General features: G+C 41.1%; 1 protein-coding gene across 41 annotated transcripts in view; it reads right to left on the reverse strand.

Annotated features, from left to right (window-relative positions):
• Nucleotides 1-26,971, reverse strand: part of LOC102232233 (protocadherin gamma-C5-like) — a 255,082-nt gene that overhangs the window by 44,155 nt on the left and 183,956 nt on the right. Inside the window, exon 1 of one of the 41 annotated variants that reach the window (XM_023328452.1) lies at nucleotides 24,106-26,619. The exons of 34 other annotated variants lie outside the window; for them this stretch is intronic. In XM_023328452.1, coding sequence (XP_023184220.1) covers nucleotides 24,106-26,490 — 2,385 coding nt within the window. In that variant the 5' untranslated portion in view covers nucleotides 26,491-26,619. Of the gene's footprint in view, nucleotides 1-1,837; nucleotides 4,432-4,776; nucleotides 7,326-12,543; nucleotides 15,090-16,577; nucleotides 19,121-20,607; nucleotides 23,168-24,105; nucleotides 26,620-26,971 lie in introns of those variants that run through there. 6 more of the 41 variants (XM_023328465.1, XM_023328456.1, XM_023328434.1 and 3 more) reach the window with 6 other exon arrangements.

A 26,971-nucleotide genomic window follows, 5' to 3' on the forward strand; every position in this document is an offset into this window, starting at 1 on the left:
AAAATAGCTGGTAATTAAAACTTCAAAGGTGGTTTTCCTACAGGAGAATCATAAAATAAGGCATTCAACTAGTGCAGCTTGACAGACAGCCTGAAGTGTTTACTTGATTGCTCAAATGTTTCAGAGAGCATTAACCCCTATGGGGTAACTGAGATCAAAGGGAATTATAACACAGACAAGATGCCCCCATCACAACTTTAAACCTGGGAAAAGAGGCTAAACTGTTTGGATAAATCTGAAACAAAAGCATTGATGTGATCTAAAAATAACAATAGAGTCTTTCAGGTAAAAATAACACAACAACGTTTCACTTTTACTTGTCATATGCACTTTTTACATCCACACTTTAAAATACACTTACAACATAACCCAGAACTGTCTCATGCAGACTATTTTATACCCTCAATGAACTCTGACTCCATTTCAGAACAGAAAAGTTATTCTCCAACTGTGCCAGGATTAACTGATCTTTAGTGAATTATTAAAAAGAAAAAAAAAACGTAAAGTATTTTAAAAATAATAACTTTGACTTATTATTCTGCCACAATAATTCAAAATAAATATTACATTAAAATGCAAAGCTGTGCATTTTAATCAATCTCTCTCTTTGTATTTTCATGACCTTGCTATTTTTTTCAAACAATTTAAAAATAATCCAGGTGAATTCCTTTGTCACTGCATTTTGATCAAACTGCCTCTATCCTGATTACTGACCTTCTCTTATTTATTGTTATGTAAGCAATTTCACGCTCCCTGTCTTGCTGTATCTCATGTCAAACCTCTCATACTTTTTCAAGACAAATATCTATGTGCCTGTATCCTCCACACTGTAAGAAGTACCTGCATTCAAATATGTTTTGAAACATGTAAGACTTCCCTGTTTTCAGCTCATTTCAGCAGACAAAGCAAGCACCAGATCAAAATGGCTGCTGTGCATCACTAGCACTGCTGCACAGGGTTGCTGAGGCTGTGCTGCCTCCTCCCCTCCCCCGCTGCCTCTCTGCATCTCACCATCACAGTGTCCCTCCCTTGTTGTCAGTCTCTCTGTGGTCATGAGTGTGCCCTCGTTTTCTCCACCACAATTTAAACGCTTGATCACAAAGATCGTGTCACTTTTTTAATGTTCTTGTGCCCAAAATGAATTTCTCCTGTTGAAAGAAAACATATGTGGTCTCCATCTTTCCTCCAATTCTTTGTACGCACAAATGAGTGCTCATGATTAGATGGTGTTATGAAGAGAAGTAGGTCATTGAAAATCTAGTGCAGCGCACAGTTCGGTATCTCTCCGTGGAAACAGTCTTTAATAAAGCTTTGGTACAAATGAAGTGTTGATTTAAAAAAAACAAAACATTTTAGCTATCAGAAATATATATGCCATCTCTGTCAGGTTTTCTGATATACGTTAAAGACTTAGTTATGAATCAATCCACAGATGAGGTACAGGTTTGTTTAAACATTGACAAGTATCACGTGATATCAAGCTTATTATGGTGCTTTCAACCGCTAAAATTATTACTTTACAAATTTAAAGCAACAATATGATTTGATGTTAAGAGTACTGAAAATGACAGCTATTGTCAAGGATTTGATGTACCTTATAAAATGCACAGATGAATAAACGGATGGATGGATGGATGGATGGATGGATGGATGGATGGATGGATGCAGACAAAATATTTTATGTCATCTAAAAAAGATAAATTCAACATCCACTGTGTTGGATGTAGAGAACATGTTTTATTGACAACTAAAAATACTAAATTTGTTAAGATTTAGGTACAAAGAAAGAAAACGATGCATGGCAGCAATCATGTCAGGGAAGCTGCGGTGATCTCACCTCTGTTAGTAAATTCTCCGACTCTGTTTTAAGCCTTGGCATTGTCCTGCTAGCGCTGCGGTCAACACTCAGAGTGCTTTCACCGAAGGGCCTCAAGTCTTTGACATCACTCATCCTAGAATCAGTAGTGCCGTACACCTCGTAGCCAAAATCCTGCTTTAAATTGCCTGTACCGTCTGCATAAAGAGGCGGGTAATATGGAATCACTGGGAGATTCCCACTAGATTTGTAAAATACTCGCTCCTGTCTCCATCTGTAGATCTTCACTGATATAATAACCACTAAACACGTGATGAAGAGGAAGGAAACCACAGCCAGAGCCAACACTAAGTAAAAAGTCAGATTATCATTGTATTCCTTATCATGTGGAAAGTCACTGAACTCCGACAACACTTCAGGGAAGCTGTCCGCCACCGCCACGTTAACAATGACTGTAGCTGAACGAGAGGGCTGCCCGTTGTCCTCCACTATGACAGTCAGTCTTTGTTTCACAGTATCTTTATCAGTCACCTGACGGATAGTTCTTATTTCTCCATTCTGTAAGCCCACTTCAAACAGCGCTCTGTCTGTGGCTTTCTGTAGTTTATAGGAGAGCCAGGCATTCTGTCCAGAGTCCACATCCACAGCCACCACTTTAGTCACCAGGTAGCCCACATCTGCTGAACGAGGCACCATTTCAGCCACCATGGAGCCACCAGTCTGGACTGGATACAGAACCTGGGGTGGATTATCATTCTGGTCCTGGATGAGGATTTTCACAGTCACGTTGCTGCTGAGCGGAGGAGAGCCTCCATCCTGCGCTTTGATATGAATGTTGAACTCTTTAAGTTGCTCGTAGTCAAAGGAGCGCACTGCCAGAATCTCTCCGCTCTCTGCATTTACCGAAAAATAAGTTAAAGCCGACATCCCATTCAGCTGGATGTCCTCTAGAAAATAAGAAATGCGCGCGTTGTTTCCATCATCTTTGTCCCTGGCTTTGACAGACAGAAGACTCATACCCGGCGAATTGTTTTCAGACACAAACGCAGTGAAAGAAGGCTGTTTGAACACCGGGGCGTTATCATTTACATCTGATATTTTTAAATTAATTGTTTTGTTTGCGGAAAAAGCGGGCGAACCCTTATCCACTGCTGTTATCGTTATATTATAAACAGGATTAGTTTCACGATCCAGAGCATCATCAGACACGAGACTATAAAAATTAGGTGTTGATGATTTGATTTTGAAAGGCAGTTCTGGGTTTATAAAACAGTGAACTTGGCCATTCTTTCCTGAGTCTAAATCTTTAATATTGATCATAGCAATAACTGTATTTAACTCAGCATCTTCAGGAATGGGATTGGAAAGTGAAATTATGCTGATTATAGGAGGATTGTCATTTATGTCAGTCACCTCAATCAGAACCTTACAGGCGTCTGTTAACCCTCCGTTGTCTGTAGCTTCAATATCGATTTCATAATGCTTAACTTTTTCATAATCTAACACAGCAATTAATGTAATTTCTCCAGTTTGATGATCAATACTAAACAGGGATGACACAGTGTTAGTATGCTGTGAAAAAGAATACGTCACCTCTTGGTTTTCCCCCTTATCACTATCAGTAGCACTAACTCTGACAACAGCTGTACCTCGAGGTGCGTTTTCAGGAACGATGACTCTGTAAACAGACTGACTAAACACTGGCGCATTGTCATTAGCATCCAAGACAATCACATTTATTTTAACAGATCCGGATTTCTGAGGATTACCCCCATCTAGCGCAGTCAGGGTCAGTTTGTGCTCGTCTTGTTTCTCTCTGTCTAGCAGCGTGTGAAGAACCATTTCAATGTACTTTGTTCCGTCAGACCGAGACACGGCGTTCAATTTGAAATGGTCTGTAGGGTTTAGTTTATATGTTTGTATGGTGTTTTGAGCTACATCTGGATCTTTGGCACTCTCCAGCAAATAACGAGACCCCGAAGAGGCAGATTCGCTAACCTGGAAATTGTATTCTTTTTTAGAAAAAAACGGAGAATTATCGTTAACATCTGTAATCTCTACGTCTACCCTTTGCAGCTCCATTGGATTTTCTAAAATAATTTGGAAATGCAGAGAGCAGGGAGACACCTGCTTGCACAATTCTTCTCTATCAATCCTTTTAGTCACGACCAAGGTTCCTTTCTCTATATTCAGCCCGATGTACTCACTGCCGTCTTCGGTAAAAATCCTGGCACGCCCAGACTTCAGTCGTTTAATATCCAAGCCTAGATCCTGGACAATATTCCCGACGACCGAGCCAGTCGACATCTCTTCGGGGATTGAATAACGGACCTGACCGACAGCAATCTCTGCGACACAGAGGCTGAGGAGCAGCAGCCACATCGGAAAAATTCCCTCCTTGTTTAAACGCCACAAAGCAGCCATTTTGAAAAACCACTGAAAGAACCGAATGGACAAAGTAATAGATGTTCAATACTGACGGAATATTACACTATGAGCGCATGTTGAGTTCGGAGCGAGTCTCTTTGTCGGGCAATCTGCGAATAAAACAGAGGATGGAGCGTTTCTGTCGAAGAGAAGGTTTAATTTTCCTCACATTAACCAACAGCGACCCCTCGAGATATAAGAGGAAACTACATAATTTTTACACAGTCAAAGGGCTAAGTAAAATATGAATCGATAAAATAAGATAGACATACAGACGAACATTCAGACAGACAAACAGACATACAGACAGACAGACAGTCACACCGATAGATATAAGGAAAATACGAAGATTTTCCTCTGTCCAAGGTGCTGATCAACTGGAGTCAGCTAAGACCGTAACTAAAAATAAAATAAATAAATAAATAAATAAATAAATAAATAAATAAATAAATAAATAAATAAATAAATAAATAAATAAATAAATAAATAAATAAATAAATAAATAGTGGTGGCTTGAAACACAAATAACCAACCTCCAGAGGAGAATCGGGTTCATCCAGGATGTTCTTTTTACTCTGTATCCGCTGCAGCGTCTCTGAAGAACTGGGGTCCATTATCAACACATTCTGACTACCAGCTCTTCCTAATTTACAGTCACTCTTTCTGGAGTCAGTCGTCCTGCACACCTCATAATTGTACACGTGTGGCAGAGTTCCTGTTCCCAAAGTGTCTGAGTAACGAGGTGGATAATATGGAATCACAGGGAGGCTGGAGTGATACAGGATGCGAGACTGTCTCCATCTGTAGATCTTCACTGATATAATAACCACTAAACACGTGATGAAGAGGAAGGAAACCACAGCCAGAGCCAACACTAAGTAAAAAGTCAGGTTGTCATTGTATTCCTTATCGTGTGGAAAGTCAGTGAACTCCGACAACACTTCAGGGAAGCTGTCCGCCACCGCCACGTTAACAATGACTGTAGCTGAACGAGAGGGCTGCCCGTTGTCCTCCACTATGACAGTCAGTCTTTGTTTCACAGCATCTTTATCAGTCACCTGACGGATAGTTCTTATTTCTCCATTCTGTAAGCCCACTTCAAACAGCGCTCTGTCTGTGGCTTTCTGTAGTTTATAGGAGAGCCAGGCATTCTGTCCAGAGTCCACATCCACAGCCACCACTTTAGTCACCAGGTAGCCCACATCTGCTGAACGAGGAACCATTTCAGCCACCATGGAGCCACCAGTCTGGACTGGGTACAGAACCTGAGGCGGGTTATCGTTCTGGTCCTGGATCAGGATTTTCACAGTCACGTTGCTGCTGAGTGGAGGAGAGCCTCCATCCTGCGCTTTAACATGAAACTGGAAATCTTTGATCTGCTCGTAGTCAAAAGAGCGAACTGCATGGATGACTCCACTATCAGCACTGATTGACACATATGAGGAGACTGGCACTCCGTTAACAGAGGATTCCTCCAGAATGTAAGAAACACGAGCATTCTGTTTCCAATCAGCGTCTCTAGCTTTTACTGTGAATATAGAGACACCTGGTGTGTTGTTTTCTACAATGTAAGCCTCATATGAGCTTCTCTCAAATACAGGTGCGTTGTCATTTACATCAGAGATCTGTAAGTTGAGAGTGACGCTGCTAGAGAGGGAGGGCACACCTTCATCAGAGCAGGTCACTGTGATGTTATACTCGGATGCTATTTCTCTATCTAATTCATTTTCTGTTATTAAGCTATAAAATTCTCCTGTTGAATATTTCATCAGAAACGGAATATTTTCATTTATGTAGCAGTGAACCTTTCCATTGTCTCCTGAATCTGCGTCTTCTATGTTTATCATCGTCACAACAGTGCCGAGCGTGGCATCTTCTGATATAACGTTTGATTTGGATATAATTTGGATATTGGGTTGATTGTCATTTACGTCTATGACGTCAATCGTCACTTTGCAAGAGTCTTCTAACCCACCATCATCACTTGCACGAATATTCATTTGAAACGAGTTAACTTTTTCATAATCAACATCTCTTTTCAGTGTAATTTCACCACTTTCAGCATTTACTTCAAATATCCCGCGCGCATTTTCAATTGTACTAGATATTGAATAAGTTATTCTACCATTGGAGCCTTCGTCTGCATCTGTCGCTGTGACTGCCATTACAACTGTTCCTACCGGGGAATCTTCTCTGATTGAAGCCTTATAAGCCGACTGTGTGAAAACAGGAGCGTTATCATTGGCGTCTAAAACAGTGATGAGGATCTGCATTGTTCCCGTCATCTGTGGCTCTCCCCCATCCAGCGCAGTCAAAACCAAAGAAATGCGTTCCTGCTTTTCCCTGTCAAGCGGATTCTCCAAAATCATCTCAACATTCTTGGTACCGTCTGCCTGGTCATGTAACTTGACCACAAAATGTTCCTTCGGTTCAAGTGTATAGGTCTTTAGTCCGTTTATGCCCACATCAAGATCAAAAGCACGATCTAAAATGAATTTAGCCCCACGGACAGCCGATTCTCTTATTTTGAATTTCACATCGCTTTTTTCAAACGAAGGAGGATTGTCATTAATATCTGTAATCTCAAGAGTAACGCTGTAAAATTCCATGGGATTTTCTAATATAATCTGGAAATGCAGCGAACAGGGCGTCGTTTGTCCACACAGCGTCTCTCTGTCTATTCGGTTTTTGATGAGAAGGACGCCTCTTTCATTATGCAGCTCAACATATTTATCACCGTCTCGACTAAATATTCGAGCTTTTCCTGTTTTTAGTCTTTTAATATCCAACCCAAAATCGTCAGCAACATTACCGACTAGAGAGCCTTTCGGCATTTCCTCGGGAATGGAGTAGCTGACCTGACCGAACACCGAGCAGACGAAATGGGCCGAAAAAAACAACAGCACTTCCCTTCTCATTGTTTGTCCGACGTGATCCACAGGCAAAGTACTAAGAACCAAAATGTGTTGTATTCCATAAAATAAAGTATTAAAAAAATTCCACGAGGACTATGAATTATTCAAAGAAAGAAAATTGTATCCAGATATCCAGGACGCTGCATTTCGCTTCTCTCTCTTTCTCTGTCTAAAATAAAGACGTGATGGGAGGCAAAACGAGTCTGCAGTGTATTTGATACAAACTAGCCAACAGCGGCACTTCGAGCTCAAAACGAAGCAGTGCACCGAGAAATCAACAACTAACATAGAATTTAGAATTCTATGTTTTAGAATTTAGAATTAAATCCCAGTGTTCTTACAACCAATCAAAAATATTAAATAATAAGCATATGTCATCAACCGACTGAAAACGCTAATGTTTAAATGAAAGGAATCTTTGGTCTTTGCATTTCATAAGGGATTTTTATACATAAATAGAAGGGCATGTGAATGGAGGGGCGGGACATTCACTGGCCAGGGTACTGAAAACAAGGCATTAAATTTTTTTTTTTAATGAAATATTCATTTCATATTTGCAATGGCATGAAATATAAAATGATAATATCATTTTTGCATAACATTGTAGATTAGGGCGAGGAACTTATAAATACAAAAGCAGATCACTAGCCAGGGTACTGAAAACAAGACAAATTATTTAAAAGTTTCACAACCAATAAAAATCACAGCAGAAAATGCTAACCTCTAGAGCAGTGGTCCCCAACCACCGGTACCGGTCCGCGGACCAATTGGTACCGGGCCGCGCAAGAAATAATGAACTACTTCCGGATCTTTTATTTTGAAAATCCTAAACCGGATTTTACCGGTTACGTCTTGCGCGTCAAAATTGAGTCAACTTGCAGCAGAATGAGTAACAAAACAACATCGGAGTACAGTGAACCCTCGCTATTTCGCGGTTCACCTTTCACGGTCTCGCTGCTTCGCGGATTTGCATCGTGCATTGTGTTCTGCATTCTGATTGGCTAAACAGTCTCTCCCCTTCTTCTCTACCTGTGTGTCAACAACGTTGCGGTTTAATATGTACACGTAGCTACGTAAAACAGCTTGCCAAATTTAACATAATCGATGGTGGCATGTCAGTTTATAAGAATCTTTTTGCCCAGAAGAAAAAAGAGCGACAACAGCTACCGATAACTATGTTCTTTTCTCAAAAAAACAAAACGCACCTGCACCGCGGGCTTTAGAAGAAAAAACCGCTACAGAGCGGAGTCAGGATGTAGCGGCTCAGTCAGAAGAGCAGTGAAATACAGGCGAGTCACTATTTGTGCACTTTGTTATGTTTTTTTTCATAATCATTTTTTATTTTCTCCCGTTCTAATCCAATAACTCAGGTCGCGGTGGGGCGGCGCTGATCTCCGCAATTCGGCCTTCAGTTCATATTAAACTTATTATTTTACAGTACAGTAGTTATTTGTAAAAAAAAAAATGTTTACACAGTACTTTTTATTTGTTAAACAAATGTTTGGGCCTGTAAAAAGGTTTTGTTCTTTGGTTTCAATGTATTATGGAATATTTCATTGTATAATAATTGTAAAAAAAATAAGGGTTCACTGTACTGCCCGTTGTCCAGCGTCACGTTTTGTACTAATACAAAACGTTTTAAACATGTACGTATTCCTCAAAACGAGATCAAAATTCCGACACGATATTGTTGAATCTTATAGACATCCGTGCATTTATCATTTACTGCCATGTCCAAGTCTTACGTCTTTCTAAAATGTAGAGACAAAGGGAGGTACCACTCGCTTATCGAGTGTAAAACGAGCACAGACTGGTCAACAGCGTCGCTTGGAGTTAAAAAAAAATAACAAAATTGCAATGCACATGCTCCCACTGAAATTCTGATCACTGGACTAGGATAAGATGTGCAAAACCAATAAGCACTTTGGAGCATGACAGTAACAAACAAGAAGGATGAATCAGTGCAGGAAAGTGAGGGGAATGAAAAAGGCAAACACTTTCTCATGAGAAAAGTTATTTCTTTGTATTACGTTGAAGAGTACACAGTGAAAAGAGATACATTATATAGTAGGTTTGTGGTGTCTTATTAAGAAAGATACTCATATACTAAAATACAACATTCTTTATGATGAAATGTTGACAATAAAACGTAAAAGAAAAGAGAAAAGACAATATCATGTCAAATGCAATTTCTAGAAGAAAGCAAGGTTTGACTCTATCCATGGTCCTGAATGCAAGTGTATTATAATGATGAGGCACACATGACTGATCACATGACACCCCCACACGCACGCACGCACGCACACACACACACACACACACACACACAAATATATATATTTTAGATTCCAAAACATGTCTGAAATAACTAACCTCTAGAGGAGAATCTGGTTCATCCAGAATGTTCGTCTCATTCTGTATCCGCTGCATCGTGCCTGTAGAACTGGGATCCATTATCAACATGTTCTGACTACCAGCTCTGCCAAATTTACTTTCACTCTTTCTGGAGTCAGTCGTCCTGCAGACCTCGTAATTATACACGTGTGGCAGAGTTCCTGTTCCCAAAGTGTCTGAGTAACGAGGTGGATAATATGGAATCACAGGGAGACTGGAGTGATACAGGATGCGAGACTGTCTCCATCTGTAGATCTTCACTGATATAATAACCACTAAACACGTGATGAAGAGGAAGGAAACCACAGCCAGAGCCAACACTAAGTAAAAAGTCAGATTGTCATTGTATTCCTTATTGTGTGGAAATTCACTGAACTCCGACAACACTTCAGGGAAGCTGTCCGCCACCGCCACGTTAACAATGACTGTAGCTGAACGAGAGGGCTGCCCGTTGTCCTCCACTATGACAGTCAGTCTTTGTTTCACAGCATCTTTATCAGTCACCTGACGGATAGTTCTTATTTCTCCATTCTGTAAGCCCACTTCAAACAGCGCTCTGTCTGTGGCTTTCTGTAGTTTATAGGAGAGCCAGGCATTCTGTCCAGAGTCCACATCCACAGCCACCACTTTAGTCACCAGGTAGCCCACATCTGCTGAACGAGGAACCATTTCAGCCACCATGGAGCCACCAGTCTGGACTGGATACAGAACCTGAGGAGGATTATCGTTCTGATCCTGGATCAGGATTTTCACAGTCACATTGCTGCTCAGTGGAGGAGAGCCTCCATCTTGCGCTTTAATGATGAACTGGAAATCTTTGATCTGCTCGTAGTCAAAAGATTTCACTGCATGGATGACTCCACTATCAGCACTAACAGATACATATGAGGAGACTGGCACTCCGTTAACAGAGGAGTCCTCCAAAATGTAAGAAACACGAGCATTCTGGTTCCAATCAGCGTCTCTAGCTTTTACTGTGAATATAGACACACCTGGTGTGTTGTTTTCTACAATGTAGGCCTCATATGAGCTTCTCTCAAACACAGGTGGGTTGTCATTTACATCAGAGATCTGTAAGGTGAGAGTGACGCTGCTGGAGAGGGAGGGAACTCCTTCATCAGAGCAGGTCACTGTGATATTATACTCAGAGTCTCGCTCTCTGTCTAATTCACCTTCTGTCACCAAACTGTAGAAATTATTTGTGGTTAATTTAAGAATAAAGGGAATGTCCTCATTTAAAAAACATTGAACATTTCCATTTTTACCTGCATCTGGATCCTGGATATTAATCATTGTAACAACTGTATTGGGATTTGCACTCTCAGATATTACAGTAGATTTGGACATAATTTTAATTACTGGCTCATTATCATTTATGTCTACAACATCAACCATCACTTTGCATGAATCTGTTAGCCCTCCATTATCTCTTGCACGAACGTTGATCTGAAACAGTTTTTTCTTTTCATAATCCAAGCGCCCAATTAATGTAACTTCACCGTTTTCTTCGTTTACTTCAAAAATCTGCCTTACTTCATCCATAGTGCTTGTAATGGAATATGTGATCTTCCCATTCAAACCCTGATCAGCATCTGAGGCACTAACAGTGGTCACAACCGTGCCCTTTGCAGAATTTTCACTAACAGTGGCTTTGTATATTGGCTGCGTAAAAACAGGCGCATTGTCATTGGCGTCTAACACTGTAATGAGAATCTGCATTGTTCCAGACATCTGCGGCTCTCCTCCATCAACAGCTGTTAATACCAATGAAATGAACTCATTTTTTTCCCTGTCTAGAGGTTTCTGTAATACCATTTCTACATTCTTTGTGCCGTCAGCATGATTCTGTAGTTTCAATAAAAAATGACCACTGGGTTTAAGAACGTAGCTTTGGAGAGTATTAATGCCAACATCCAAATCCACAGCTCTCTCTAAGTCAAATTTTGCCCCAACAGCCGAAGACTCGCTGATTAAGAATTTGATTTCAGCTTTTTCAAAAGTCGGAGCGTTGTCGTTGATATCTGTAATCTCAACAGTTACGCTGTAAAATTCCATGGGATTTTCCAGCACAATCTGAAAATGCAGAGCGCATGGCGTTGTGTCACCGCATAGCGCCTCTCTGTCTATTCTTTCTTTGACGAGGAGAACTCCTCTCTCAGCATTCAGCTCGACGTAATCGCTACTATCACCAGAATAAACGCGGCCGTTTCCTAACCTCAGTCGTTTAACATCTAAGCCTAAATCTTGAGCTACGCTACCAACCAACGAACCTTTCGCCATTTCTTCCGGAATAGAATAGCTGACTTGACTGGATACTGCTCTAAAAAGCAGAATGGTTACAAACAACAGCGCTTGCCGTCTCATTGTGTAAGGAAAATATCGGTAAGAGAACAGTGCACCCTCCTGATTGTCCGCTTCAACGAAAGAAGAAAAAAAAAACATAGAGATAAAGAATCCTCAGATTTACGTGGGAAATAGATATCCTGCCGCAGTTGAAGTGTTGAAAAAAATCCCAAATGAAGACAAAGCGGTCAACGCCGTCCCCTTCAATCTTAAACATCTAAGCGGAGAGGAGGTGCTGCTGTTTAAATATTGTAACTGCGACGTAGCAGACAACAGCGGCCCACTGAGTCAAAACAAGAAAACTGCATGAAATGGATTATGTAAAGCCAAAAAAGTAAGAGAAAGAAAAAAAAAACAAAACAGAGAAACGAAGATCTACGATTAATTAAATCATCCACTGCAAAACTAATTTATATAAAGCACATATGTAAGAATCAATACGAAGAAAAAAGTCTTTATCACATTGTATAGCTAATAAAAATATGATAATGTTGCTCTCCAAGGTGCTGAAGAAAATAAATTGTGCAAAAGCTTTCGCAATGATCACAACTGTGTTATTAAAAAAATATATGAAAGGGGCAGAAAAATGTCTAAGAACATGTACATTTAAAAATATGTTTGTTTTTTTTTAGGTTACTGAATGCTAACCTCTAGAGGAGAGTCGGGTTCATCCAGGATGTTATTCTCATTTTGTATCCGCTGCATCGTGCCTGTAGAACTGGGATCCATTATCAACATGTTCTGACTACCAGCTCTTCCGAACTTATTGTCGCTTTTTCTGGAGTCAGTTGTCCTGCACACCTCATAATTGTACACGTGTGGCAGAGTTCCTGTTCCCAAAGTGTCTGAGTAACGAGGTGGATAATATGGAATCACAGGGAGGCTGGAGTGATACAGGATGCGAGACTGTCTCCATCTGTAGATCTTCACTGATATAATAACCACTAAACACGTGATGAAGAGGAAGGAAACCACAGCCAGAGCCAACACTAAGTAAAAAGTCAGATTATCATTGTATTCCTTATCGTGTGGAAATTCACTGAACTCCGACAACACTTCAGGGAAGCTGTCCGCCACCGCCACGTTAACAACGACTGTAGCTGAACGAGAGGGCTGCCCGTTGTCCTCCACTATGACAGTCAGTCTTTGTTTCACAGCATCTTTATCAGTCACCTGACGGATAGTTCTGATTTCTCCATTCTGTAAGCCCACTTCAAACAGCGCTCTGTCTGTGGCTTTCTGTAGTTTATAGGAGAGCCAGGCATTCTGTCCAGAGTCCACATCCACAGCCACCACTTTAGTCACCAGGTAGCCCACATCTGCTGAACGAGGAACCATTTCAGCCACCATGGAGCCACCAGTTTGGACTGGGTACAGAACCTGAGGTGGATTATCGTTCTGATCTTGGATCAGGATTTTCACAGTTGCGTTACTGCTGAGTGGAGGAGAGCCTCCATCCTGTGCTTTAATGTAGAACTTGAAATCTTTTATCTGCTCATAGTCAAAAGAGCGAACTGCATGGATGACTCCACTATCAGCACTAACAGATACGTATGAAGAGACTGGCACTCCATTAACAGAGGAGTCTTCCAGTATGTACGACACACGAGCATTCTGGTTCCAGTCAGCGTCTCTAGCTTTTACTGTGAATATAGACACACCTGGTGTGTTGTTTTCTACAATGTAGGCCTCATATGAGCTTCTCTCAAATACAGGTGCGTTGTCATTTACATCAGAGATCTGTAAGGTGAGAGTGACGCTGCTGGAGAGGGAGGGAACTCCTTCATCAGAGCAGGTCACTGTGATATTATACTCAGAGGCTGTCTCTCTGTCTAACTCACTGTCTGTCACCAAGCTATACAAATTACTGGATGTTGACATAATCGTAAACGGAGTATTTTTATTTATTGCACATCGGACTTTACCATTTTCTTCAGAATCAGGATCACTAACGCTCATTATGGCTACCACTGTGTTTGACTTCAAATCTTCTCCTATTGAAATAGATGACGAAATAATGTTGATAATTGGACTGTTGTCATTAATATCACCTACATCAATAATTACCTTACAAGAGTCAGAAAGACCTCCCCTGTCCACCGCTTCTACATCGATTTCATATTTTTTGGTTTTCTCATAATTTATAGGCCCATTTAAAATTAGCTCACCATCTTCATTAATGTGGAATATTTCTAAAATAGATTTCACGCTATTTCCTATTACGTAGCTTACTTCTCCATTCGAGCCTTTGTCTGCATCGGAGGCACTCACTTTGGTGATTAGTGTTCCTTTGACTGAGTTCTCCTGGACTGTAGCTTTGTAAATGGGTTGTGTGAAAACAGGAGCATTATCGTTTGCGTCTAACACTGTAATATGAATCTGCATAGTGCCAGACCGCTGCGGCTCTCCGCCATCTACTGCTGTTAGCAACAATGAAATAAATTCCTCTTTTTCCCTGTCGAGAGGTTTCTGTAAAATCATTTCAGCTCTTTTTCCACCGTCGGACTGACTGTGCACTTTAAGAATAAAATTATCACTTGGCTTCAGGGAATAGCTTTGGAGACCATTTAACCCGATGTCTGGGTCTATTGCTTTCTCTAGCATGAATTTGGAGCCCACGACTGCAGATTCGCTAATTTCAAACCGTCTTTCTTCCTTTTCAAATACAGGAGCATTATCATTTATATCAGTGATTTCTACGGTAACGGAAAATATTTCCATCGGGTTCTCTAACGCAATCTGCAAATGCAAAGCGCAAGGCGTTGTCTGAGCACAGAGAGCTTCGCGGTCTATTTTTTCTCTGATCGTAAGGAGCCCCCTCTCCTTGTTGAGCTGAATGTACTCTGCATTGTCTCCCATATGGATGCGAGCTTTACCAGCGTTCAAACGTTTAATATCCAGTCCTAAATCCTGAGCTATGTTACCGATCAACGACCCTTTGCTCATTTCCTCCGGAATGGAATAGCTGACCTGGCCGAGCACCAAATGCAAAGCGACGGCAGAAAAGACCAACAGTACTTGCCGTTTCATTGTTATATCGGGAGCATCGGTCCAGCAAAAATACATCCGCTTATGTCAGTCAGATTTATTGAAGAAGAATATGGTTGAAAATTGGATTGTTTTGAATGAAGGATGGAAAAAACATGTTCCAGATTGATATATTCCTTGACGATTGTTTCTTTCGGTGTGCTCCACTGAAAAGCCCGATCTTACTGAGAAAAAGCATGGCGCTTTCCTTCTCTATAAACGCTATTTAAATAGCATTACGTTGATCAACAGCGGCCCAGAGAGTTCACATCACGCAACTGCACTACACGAGTAATAAAAAAAAATCTTTGCAACTCCCAATATGGTTAATGAGGAACACAACTTATGTTCCCTCTAATATTTCATGTGTCTGGACATACACACAGGCTCCCTGAGTAAACTGAGGACCACTGTGAGCAACATCAGCTGTGCGCACTATGGCCACACACCAGTATTACACCTGTTATAAATCTGGGATCATAGAAAGTTACATGGCTTATTAAAAGAATCAGATTACAGCAGCAACTTCCATTAGTTTGCTTTCAATATAAGTGATTTGCCCCACTTAAAAATGAAAAAAACAAAAATATTGCTGTTCATGAGTTGCATAGTATGTTTTATATAAGAGTCCTGCTTTGGCCATGGTGAGAAATGAGACAATTTCACCTTTCAGACATAACTTTTTGTTCACATTAAAACGTTCACATTCTGCACAATGAAATGTGTGCTCTAGCTTGTGATAGTGTATAAATTCTTGTAGCTCTTTTTCTTAAAATATTTCATTACACAGTTTTTTCAAGTCTGTCGTTTTCACTTCTCCAGTGGTTGTTCGCTCGAGGTAGTCCAACTTCCATTCAGTCCATTTGTCCCTCTGAAAACTTGCTTGCTACTTTGGCTTCGCTGCATGTTTTGCAGAGTAAACCTTTCTCACTCGAAAAAGAAAAATTCTCACCCGGTTTCACTACTTGTTCTTCTTTTTGCACAAGCTCCGACAACCATTCCATCTTAAAAGAAGCGCATTTCTGTTTTACTTTGGCTTGATGAGTGGATGTCCCACTGCCCACTGTTCGCTTAGCCATGATAGGGTTGTAGCTTTAGCGTCTCTTAACTCCTCCGTACTTTTCCTACCTAGCAAATCTGCACGGTGCCACAGCGCAAGGCACGTACACACAATAGCATGCAATGATTGGCTACGTAGCGTAAGTGAGCCGCATCGTATCATTGGCTGGACACCTGTGACTCACCGAGTTATATCGTTATACGTTCTTGGTCCATTGTTAAAACTGATGTCTGAGCTCAATGTATAGTTTACGTTGGATTTTATTTTATGCGCTGCATAGATTTTATTGTGCGCTGAGAATGTGCGAGCAGTGCGCGATTGCGCAAAAGCGCAGTTTACAGGGAACATTGAACATGAGTACTAAACAGTCAAAGTTGCCTTCTTCACAAAATAATTAAATAAAAAAATATGAATAACTATGGGGAAAATAATTAAAACATTCAAAGATTATTGATCATGTTAAGAAAGAGAGAGGTTTAATAAAATATATGAAATAAATATGTTGCTAACCATGGTGCTGAAACCACATCGACTACAATAATAATAAAAAAACAGTTATTGTTTAGTAAATATAAGATGTATGGAGCATTCTAACCTCTAGAGGAGAGTCAGGTTCATCGAGGATGTTCTTCTCACTTTGTATCCGCTGCATTGTCCCTGTAGTACTTGGGTCCATTATCAACATGTTTTGACTACCAGCTCTGCCAACCTTAATGTCACTTTTTCTGGAGTCAGTCGTCCTGCACACCTCGTAATTATATACATGTGGCAGAGTTCCTGTTCCCAAAGTGTCTGAGTAACGAGGTGGATAATATGGAATCACAGGGAGGCTGGAGTGATACAGGATGCGAGACTGTCTCCATCTGTAGATCTTCACTGATATAATAACCACTAAACACGTGATGAAGAGGAAGGAAACCACAGCCAGAGCCAACACTAAGTAAAAAGTCAGGTTGTCATTGTATTCCTTATCGTGTGGAAATTCAGTGAACTCCGACAACACTTCAGGGAAGCTGTCCGCCACCGCCACGTTAACAATGACTGTAGCTGAACGAGAGGGCTGCCCGTTGTCCTCCACTATGACAGTCAGTCTTTGTTTCACAGCATCTTTATCAGTCACCTGACGGATAGTTCTTATTTCTCCATTCTGTAAGCCCACTTCAAACAGCGCTCTGTCTGTGGCTTTCTGTAGTTTATAGGAGAGCCAGGCATTCTGTCCAGAGTCCACATCCACAGCCACCACTTTAGTCACCAGGTAGCCCACATCTGCTGAACGAGGAACCATTTCAGCCACCATGGAGCCACCAGTCTGGACTGGGTACAGAACCTGAGGAGGATTATCGTTCTGGTCCTGGATCAGGATTTTCACAGTCACGTTGCTGCTTAGTGGAGGAGAGCCTCCATCCTGCGCTTTAATGCAGAACTGGAAATCTTTGATCTGCTCGTAATCAAAAGAACGAACAGCATGGATGACTCCACTATCAGCACTAACAGATACGTATGAAGAGATTGGCACTCCGTTAACAGATGATTCCTCCAGTATGTACGACACACGAGCATTCTGGTTCCAGTCAGCGTCTCTAGCTTTTACTGTGAATATAGACACACCTGGTGTGTTGTTTTCTACAATGTAGGCCTGATATGAGCTTCTCTCAAATACAGGTGTGTTGTCATTTACATCAGAGATCTGTAAGGTGAGAGTGACGCTACTAGAGAGGGAGGGAACTCCTTCATCAGAGCAGGTCACTGTGATATTATACTCAGAGGCTGTCTCTCTGTCTAACTCACTGTCTGTCACCAAGCTATACAAATTACTGGATGTTGACATAATCGTAAACGGAGTATTTTTATTTATTGCACATCGGACTTTACCATTTTCTTCTGAATCAGGATCACTAACGCTCATTACAGCTACCACTGTGTTTGATTTCGAATTTTCTCCTATGGAAACAGATGTCGAAATAATTTTAATAATCGGACTGTTGTCATTAATATCACCTACATCAATAATTACCTTACAAGAGTCAGAAAGACCTCCCCTGTCCACCGCCTCTACATCGATTTCATATTTTTTGGTTTTCTCATAATTTATAGGCCCATTTAAAATTAGCTCACCATCTTCATTAATGTGGAATATTTCCAAAATAGATCTCACGCTATTTCCTATTACGTAGCTTACTTCTCCATTCGAGCCTTTGTCTGCATCGGAGGCACTCACTTTGGTGATTAGTGTTCCTTTGACTGAGTTCTCCTGGACTGTAGCTTTGTAAATGGGTTGTGTGAAAACAGGAGCATTATCATTTACGTCTAACACTGTAATATGAATCTGCATAGTGCCAGACCGCTGCGGCTCTCCGCCATCTACTGCTGTTAGCAACAATGAAATAAATTCCTCTTTTTCCCTGTCGAGAGGTTTCTGTAAAATCATTTCAGCTCTTTTTCCACCGTCGGACTGACTGTGCACTTTAAGAATAAAATTATCACTTGGCTTCAGGGAATAGCTTTGGAGACCATTTAACCCGATGTCTGGGTCTATTGCTTTCTCTAGCATGAATTTGGAGCCCACGACTGCAGACTCGCTAATTTCAAACCTTCTTTCTTCCTTTTCAAATACAGGAGCATTATCATTTTTATCAGTGATTTCTACGGTAACGGAAAATATTTCTATCGGGTCCTCTAAGGCAATCTGCAAATGCAAAGCGCAAGGCGTTGTCTGAGCACAGAGAGCTTCGCGGTCTATTTTTTCTCTGATCGTAAGGAGCCCCCTCTCCTTGTTGAGCTGAATGTACTCTGCATTGTCTCCCATATGGATGCGAGCTTTACCAGCGTTCAAACGTTTAATATCCAGTCCTAAATCCTGAGCTATGTTACCGATCAACGACCCTTTGCTCATTTCCTCCGGAATGGAATAGCTGACCTGGCCGAGCACCAAATGCAAAGCGACGGCAGAAAAGACCAACAGTACTTGCCGTTTCATTGTTATATCGGGAGCATCGGTCCAGCAAAAATACATCCGCTTATGTCAGTCAGATTTATTGAAGAAGAATATGGTTGAAAATTGGATTGTTTTGAACGAAGGATGGAAAAAACATGTTCCAGATTGATATATTCCTTAACGATTGTTTCTTTCGGTGTGCTCCACTGAAAAGCCCGATCTTACTGAGAAAAAGCATGGCGCTTTCCTTGTCTATAAACGCTATTTAAATAGCATTACGTTGATCAACAGCGGCCCAGAGAGTTCACATCACGCAACTGCAGTAGACGAAAAAAAAAATCTTTGCAACTCCCCATATGGTTAATGAGGAACATAACTTATGTTTCCTCTAATATTTCATGTGTCTGGGCATACACACAGGCTCCCTGAGTAAACTGAGGACCACTGAGAGCAACATCAGCTGTGCGCACTATGGCCACACACCTGTATTACACCTGTTATAAATCTGGGATCATAGAAAGTTACATGGCTTATTAAAAGAATCAGATTACAGCAGCAACTTCCATTAGTTTGCTTTTTATATAAGTGATTTGCCCCACTTAAAAATGAAAAAAACAAAAACATTGCTGTTCATGAGATGCATAGTATTATATATATATAAGAGTCCTGCTTTGGCCATGGTGAGAAATGAGACAATTTCACCTTTCAGACATAACTTGTGGTTCACATTAAAACATTCACATTCTGCACAATGAAATGTGTGCTCTAGCTTGTGATAGTGTATCAATTCCTGTAAGTCTTCGTCTTAAAATATTTCACTACACAGTTTTTTCACGTCTGTCTTTCTCACTTCTCCAGGGGTTGTTCGCTCGAGGTAGTCCAACTTCCATTCAGTCAATTTTTACCTCTGAAAACTTGCTTGCTACTTTGGCTTCGCTGCATGTTTTGCAGAGTAAACCTTTCTCACTCGAAAAATAAAAAAATCTCACCCACTTTCACCACTTATTCTTCTTTTTGCACAAGCTCCGACAGCCATTACATCTTTAAAGAAGCGCATTTCTGTTTTACTTTGGCTTGATGAGTGGATGTCCCACTTGTCGCTTAGCCATGATAGGGTCGTAGCTTTAGCGTCTCTTAACTCCGCCGTATTTTTCCTACCTAGCAAATCTGCACGGTGCCACAGCGCAAGGCACGTACACACAATAGCATGCAATGATTGGCTACGTAGCGTAAGTGAGCCGTATCGTATCATTGGCTGGACACCTGTGATTCACCGAGTTAGATCGTTATACGTTATTGGTCCATAGATAAAACTGATGTCTGAGCTCAATGTATAGTTTACGTTGGATTTTATTTTATGCGCTGCATAGATTTTATTGTGCGCTGAGAATGTGCGAGCAGTGCGCGATTGCGCAAAAGCGCAGCTTAGAGGGAACATTGAACATAAGTACTAAACAGTCAAAGTTGCCTTCTTCACAAAATAATTAAATAAAAACAAATATATGAATGAACATGTGGAAAATAATTAAAACATTCAAAGATTATTGATCATGATAAGAAAGAGAGAGGTTTAATGAAATACATGAAATAAATATGTTGCTAACCATGGTGCTGAAACCACATCAACTACAATAATATAATAAAAAACAGTTATTGTTTAGTAAATATAAGTTGTATGGAGCTTTCAAACCTCTAGAGGAGAGTCAGGTTCATCCAGGATGTTCTTCTCACTCTGTATCCGCTGCATTGTCCCTGTAGTACTTGGGTCCATTATCAACATGTTTTGACTACCAGTTCTGCCAACCTTAATGTCACTTTTTCTGGAGTCAGTCGTCCTGCACACCTCGTAATTATACACGTGTGGCAGAGTTCCTGTTCCCAAAGTGTCTGAGTAACGAGGTGGATAATATGGAATCACAGGGAGGCTGGAGTGATACAGGATGCGAGACTGTCTCCATCTGTAGATCTTCACTGATATAATAACCACTAAACACGTGATGAAGAGGAAGGAAACCACAGCCAGAGCCAACACCAAGTAAAAAGTCAGGTTGTCATTGTATTCCTTATCGTGTGGAAATTCAGTGAACTCCGACAACACTTCAGGGAAGCTGTCCGCCACCGCCACGTTAACAATGACTGTAGCTGAACGAGAGGGCTGCCCGTTGTCCTCCACTATGACAGTCAGTCTTTGTTTCACAGCATCTTTATCAGTCACCTGACGGATAGTTCTTATTTCTCCATTCTGTAAGCCCACTTCAAACAGCGCTCTGTCTGTGGCTTTCTGTAGTTTATAGGAGAGCCAGGCATTCTGTCCAGAGTCCACATCCACAGCCACCACTTTGGTCACCAGGTAGCCCACATCTGCTGAACGAGGAACCATTTCAGCCACCATGGAGCCACCAGTCTGGACTGGATACAGAACCTGGGGTGGATTATCGTTCTGGTCCTGGATCAGGATTTTTATAGTGACGTTGCTGCTCAGTGGAGGAGAGCCTCCATCTTGCGCTTTGACACTGAACTGGAAATCTTTGATCTGCTCGTAGTCAAAAGAACGAACAGCATGGATGACTCCACTATCAGCAATAACAGATACATATGAGGACACTGGCACTCCGTTGATAGAGAATTCCTCTAGAATGTAAGAAACACGAGCATTCTGGTTCCAGTCAGCGTCTGTAGCTTTAACTGTAAATATAGACACACCTGGTGTGTTGTTTTCTACAATGTAGGCCTCATAAGAGCTTCTCTCAAAGACAGGTGCGTTGTCATTTACATCAGAGATCTGTAATGTAAGAGTGACGCTGCTGGAGAGGGAGGGAACTCCTTCATCAGAGCAGGTCACTCTGATATCATACCCAGAATCCCTTTCTCGGTCTAATTCACCGTCTGTCACTAAACTGTAGAAATTATTTGACGTAAATTTAATATTAAAAGGCACGTTTTCATTTATAACACAGGTAACCTTACCGTTATTTTCAGAGTCTGGGTCATCAACACTCATTAAAGCTATGACTGTGTTCAGTGCTGAACTTTCAGGTACTGAGTCTGAAGTGGATATCATATTAATAGTTGGGCTATTGTCGTTCACATCACTTACATCAATTATTATTTTACTCGAATCAGAGAGTCCACCTTGATCGATCGCTTCTATGTCGAGGTTAAATATTTTTTCTTTTTCATAGTCGATTGGTCCGTCCAGTATGACGTCACCATTACGAGTAATGCGGAACAATTTTGAGACTGGGTCCATGCTATTTCCTACAACATACGTCACGTTTCCATTTTGTCCGCTGTCCGCATCAGAGGCAGTCACCTTAATAACGAGAGTTCCCTTTTCTGAGTTTTCAGTGATGGCTGCTTTGTAGATAGCTTGACTAAAAACTGGCGCGTTGTCATTTACATCTAGAACTGTAACGTGAATCTGCATCGTCCCCGTCATTTGCGGTTCTCCTCCATCCTCCGCTGTCAGAATTAAAGATACATGCTCTTGTTTCTCGCGATCTAGAGGCTTCTGTAAAATCATCTCTACCTTTTTGCTTCCGTCAGACTGAGGGTGCGATTTAAGAATAAAATTATCTATAGGTTTAAGCGTGTATCTCTGCAAACCATTTATTCCAATATCAGGATCAATCGCTTTCTCTAGCATAAACTTTGAGCCGACAGCTGCCGACTCGCTTATTTCAAAAATCCTCTCCTCTTTTTGGAAAACGGGAGCATTATCATTAATGTCAGTAATTTCAACTGTTACAGGGAATAACTCCAGTGGATTCTCCAAAGTGATTTGAAAATGTAAAGCGCAGGGTGTCGTCTGTCTGCAGAGGGCTTCGCGGTCTATTTTTTCTTTTATGAGGAGAACTCCTCTTTCTTTGTTCAGCTCGATGAACTGAGCACTGTCGCCGATGTAAAGGCGAGCTTTTCCGGACTTCACACGTTTCAGATCTAAACCTAAATCCTGTACAATGTTTCCGACCAAGGAGCCTCTTGCCATTTCCTCGGGAATTGAGTAGCTGACATGACCGATCACATAGTCGAAGCAGAGGACGGAGATCACCAGTACTTGCCGTATCATTGTTCTTTTTTTTTTGTCTCCGCTGTCACAGGAAAGCCGCCGAACTCTGGTCGTTTAAAATGTAAATCCGGTCAGACACACAAAGTATTCAAAAATATTTAACATAATCCAAGGCGTGGTAAAGAAAATTCCACTTTAAAGTGTCCACAGAAAAACGTGAACCCCAGCGAGTGCGACGTGTTTCTGACGGCTCCACAGTAATATGGTGAGAACGATGTCTTGGTGAATGTGTTATGAAAGCTAGTCTAAACCTCAACACACTGGGCAACAGCGGCCCGATGAGTACAAATGGTGAAAGTACAGAGAAGACCATAATAGTGCGACAAACACACACACACACGGTTAAGAGGAAGACTGAGAAAAATATTACAATTATTTCACCTGAAACCAATTTAAATCTAATATTTAAAATAGGAAGGCATACAAATTGATCATAAAACAAAACTAAAAATAAATTAATTAATTAAGAAGAGACGAGGTTTATTAAAAGGAAGGAAGAAAGACTGGCGCAAGAAAAGGGCACTTTCTAAAGCCAGAGTCCATTTGCCACTGTCCGGGGTGCTGAAGTACACTCAGTTATTCACTCGCCACTCGTCATATATTGACGCATCGGACGGTCCGTCCTCGTCACATATTGACGCGCAGGGTACCCCTTTCGCGTCATTATGTGACGCGAGGGGTTTTACCCTATGCCATACCGTAATTTTTGCCCTAAACTTAACCAAATCATCGGCGTTTGGAAGGTTCGGCAGCGGTTGCGAGAACCCTTCGCGTTAATAATCCACGTAAAACATGTGACCTACCCAAATCGTCAACATGTGACGCTGAAGGACCCTGCCCAAGTCGTCAATATGTGACGAGTCGGGAGTGAGAATGTGTTGGTTAATCGATTGAGCAAAGCCTGACACATTTCAAATCAAAAAAGTCAAACGAGGTTAATAAAAAAGCTCAGCAGAAACAAAATTTTGATTAAAATGAAAATTGGAGAGATAATGTGAAATCAAAATTACACAAGAAAAGCACGGGTATGTTTTTTTTTTTTTAATTTATGTAAATATCACACGAAAAAGTGATGCCCACAATCAATAAATTGATTAAACATCAGGATGGTGGTCTAACCTCAATAGGAGAGTCGAGTTCATCCAGGATGTTCTTCTCATTCTGTATCCGCTGCATCGTCCCGGTAGAACTTGGATCCATTATCAACATATTCTGACTACCAGCTCTTCCTAACTTATTGTCACTTTTTCTGGAGTCAGTCGTCCTGCACACCTCATAATTGTACACGTGTGGCAGAGTTCCTGTTCCCAAAGTGTCTGAGTAACGAGGTGGATAATATGGAATCACAGGGAGGCTGGAGTGATACAGGATGCGAGACTGTCTCCATCTGTAGATCTTCACTGATATAATAACCACTAAACACGTGATGAAGAGGAAGGAAACCACAGCCAGAGCCAACACTAAGTAAAAAGTCAGGTTGTCATTGTATTCCTTATCGTGTGGAAAGTCACTGAACTCCGACAACACTTCAGGGAAGCTGTCCGCCACCGCCACGTTAACAATGACTGTAGCTGAACGAGAGGGCTGCCCGTTGTCCTCCACTATGACAGTCAGTCTTTGTTTCACAGCATCTTTATCAGTCACCTGACGGATAGTTCTGATTTCTCCATTCTGTAAGCCCACTTCAAACAGCGCTCTGTCTGTGGCTTTCTGTAGTTTATAGGAGAGCCAGGCATTCTGTCCAGAGTCCACATCCACAGCCACCACTTTAGTCACCAGGTAGCCCACATCTGCTGAACGAGGAACCATTTCAGCCACCATGGAGCCACCAGTCTGGACTGGATACAGAACCTGGGGTGGATTATCGTTCTGATCCTGGATCAGGATTTTCACAGTCACATTGCTGCTGAGTGGAGGAGAGCCTCCATCCTGCGCTTTAACGCAGAACTGGAAATCTTTGATCTGCTCGTAGTCAAAAGATCGCACTGCATTGATGACTCCACTATCAGCACTGATGGACACATAAGAGGAGACTGGCACCCCGTTAACAGAGGAGTCCATCAGAATGTAAGAAACACGAGCGTTCTGGTTCCAATCAGCGTCTCTAGCTTTTACTGTGAATACAGACACACCTGGTGTGTTGTTTTCTACAATGTAGGCCTCATATGAGCTTCTCTCAAATACAGGTGCGTTGTCATTTACATCAGAGATCTGTAAGGTGAGAGTCACGCTGCTGGAGAGGGAGGGCACACCTTCATCAGAGCAGGTCACTGTGACATTAAATTGTGCGGTTTCTTCTCTATCTAAAGCTACGCCTGTTTCTAGACTATAAAATCCGTTCTTTGAGTCCTTTATTTTGAAAGGAATCTCGTCATTAATTTTACAGTGCACCTCGCCATTTCTTTCGGAATCTGGATCATTTACGCTGAGCATGGCAATCACAGTATTCTCAGGCGCGTTTTCTAAAACAGATGCTGATTTTGAGAGTATTTTTAACTGGGGACTGTTGTCATTAATGTCAATCACATCAATAATAATCTTACTGGAATCAGAAAGCCCTCCGTTATCTGTCGCCTCGACGTCTATTTGTAAGACCTTCGCCTTTTCATAATCTATTTCTCCTGTCAAAATAACCTCCCCGGATTTTCTATCGATTTGGAAGAGCTCGGATAATCGTTGCTTGCTATTTGTAATTGTGTATGAAACCTGCCCGTTTAACCCTTCGTCTTTGTCTGAAGCTCTAACAGCAATAACACTTGTACCACGGGGAGAATTTTCCACTAATGTCGTCTTGTAGACGGATTTAGTGAAAACTGGTGCATTGTCGTTTGCGTCTAACACATTAACAGTTATCTGCATTGTACCAGACATTCGCGGCTCTCCGCCGTCCACAGCAGTCAGTAGTAAAGATATTTCTCTCTCTTTCTCTCGATCTAGAGGCTTCTGTAAAATCATTTCTACCTTTTTACTCCCATCCGCTTGACTCTCTAGTTTAAGAGCAAAATTGGTTGTTGGTTCAAGCAAATAGCTTTGAAGTCCGTTCACGCCAATGTCAGCATCCAAAGCTTTTTCCAAGACAAATTTAGACCCAATAAAGGCCGTCTCGCTGATTTCAAAACGTTTCGTAGTCGAAGCAAAACTGGGCACATTATCGTTAATGTCGGTAATCTCTACAGTTATTCGAAACAGCTCCATCGGATTTTCCAATATCATCTGTAAATGCAAAGCACAGGGAGTCATGTCTCCACACAATGCCTCTCTGTCGATTCTCTCTTTGATTATGAGGACACCCCTGTCTCTGCTGAGCTCGATGTATTCTCCACTGTCCCCCGAATAAGGGTGAGCATTGCCCGACTTCAGCCTTTTTAATTCTAAACCTAAATCCTGAGCAATGTTACAGACTAATGAACCTTTCACCATTTCCTCAGGAATAGAATAGCTGACCTGCCCCGAAACCACGTCCACGCAGAAAACGCAGAAGAATAGCAGCACTTCTCCTCTCATTGCGTAGCCGGGATATTCCGAATCGAAATCCAGATGGAAAAAGGCGGAAAACGTCAAAAGGGTATTAAATATCCGTCCAAAAATGACGAGGAGTTTTAAGCATGAGCGAGGATAGATCCGTTCAACCAACTGCAGGCGTTTCGGGTCTTTTTATTGTCTAAGACATCACATGTAAAGGGGAGGAATATTTACAAGTCCTATCTAAGACTGCCACATACTGGCCAATAGCGGCGATTCCGTTAAATGCTTTGAAAAAGAAAAGATACGCAAGACGAGCAGAATGAATAATATTGCTCAATAAGCACTGAAATAAATGAATAAATATTAAAAATGATAATAAAAACTATAATAAAAGACTATATAATAATAATAATAATATAATAATAATAATAATAATATTAATAGATAATATTAATAATATATTATATATTAATATATAATACACATCATATATTAATAATAATATATAATATTATATATA

This window comes from Xiphophorus maculatus, chromosome 23 (genome assembly GCF_002775205.1).
Source record: "Xiphophorus maculatus strain JP 163 A chromosome 23, X_maculatus-5.0-male, whole genome shotgun sequence".
NCBI classification, from domain to species: Eukaryota; Metazoa; Chordata; class Actinopteri; order Cyprinodontiformes; family Poeciliidae; genus Xiphophorus; species Xiphophorus maculatus.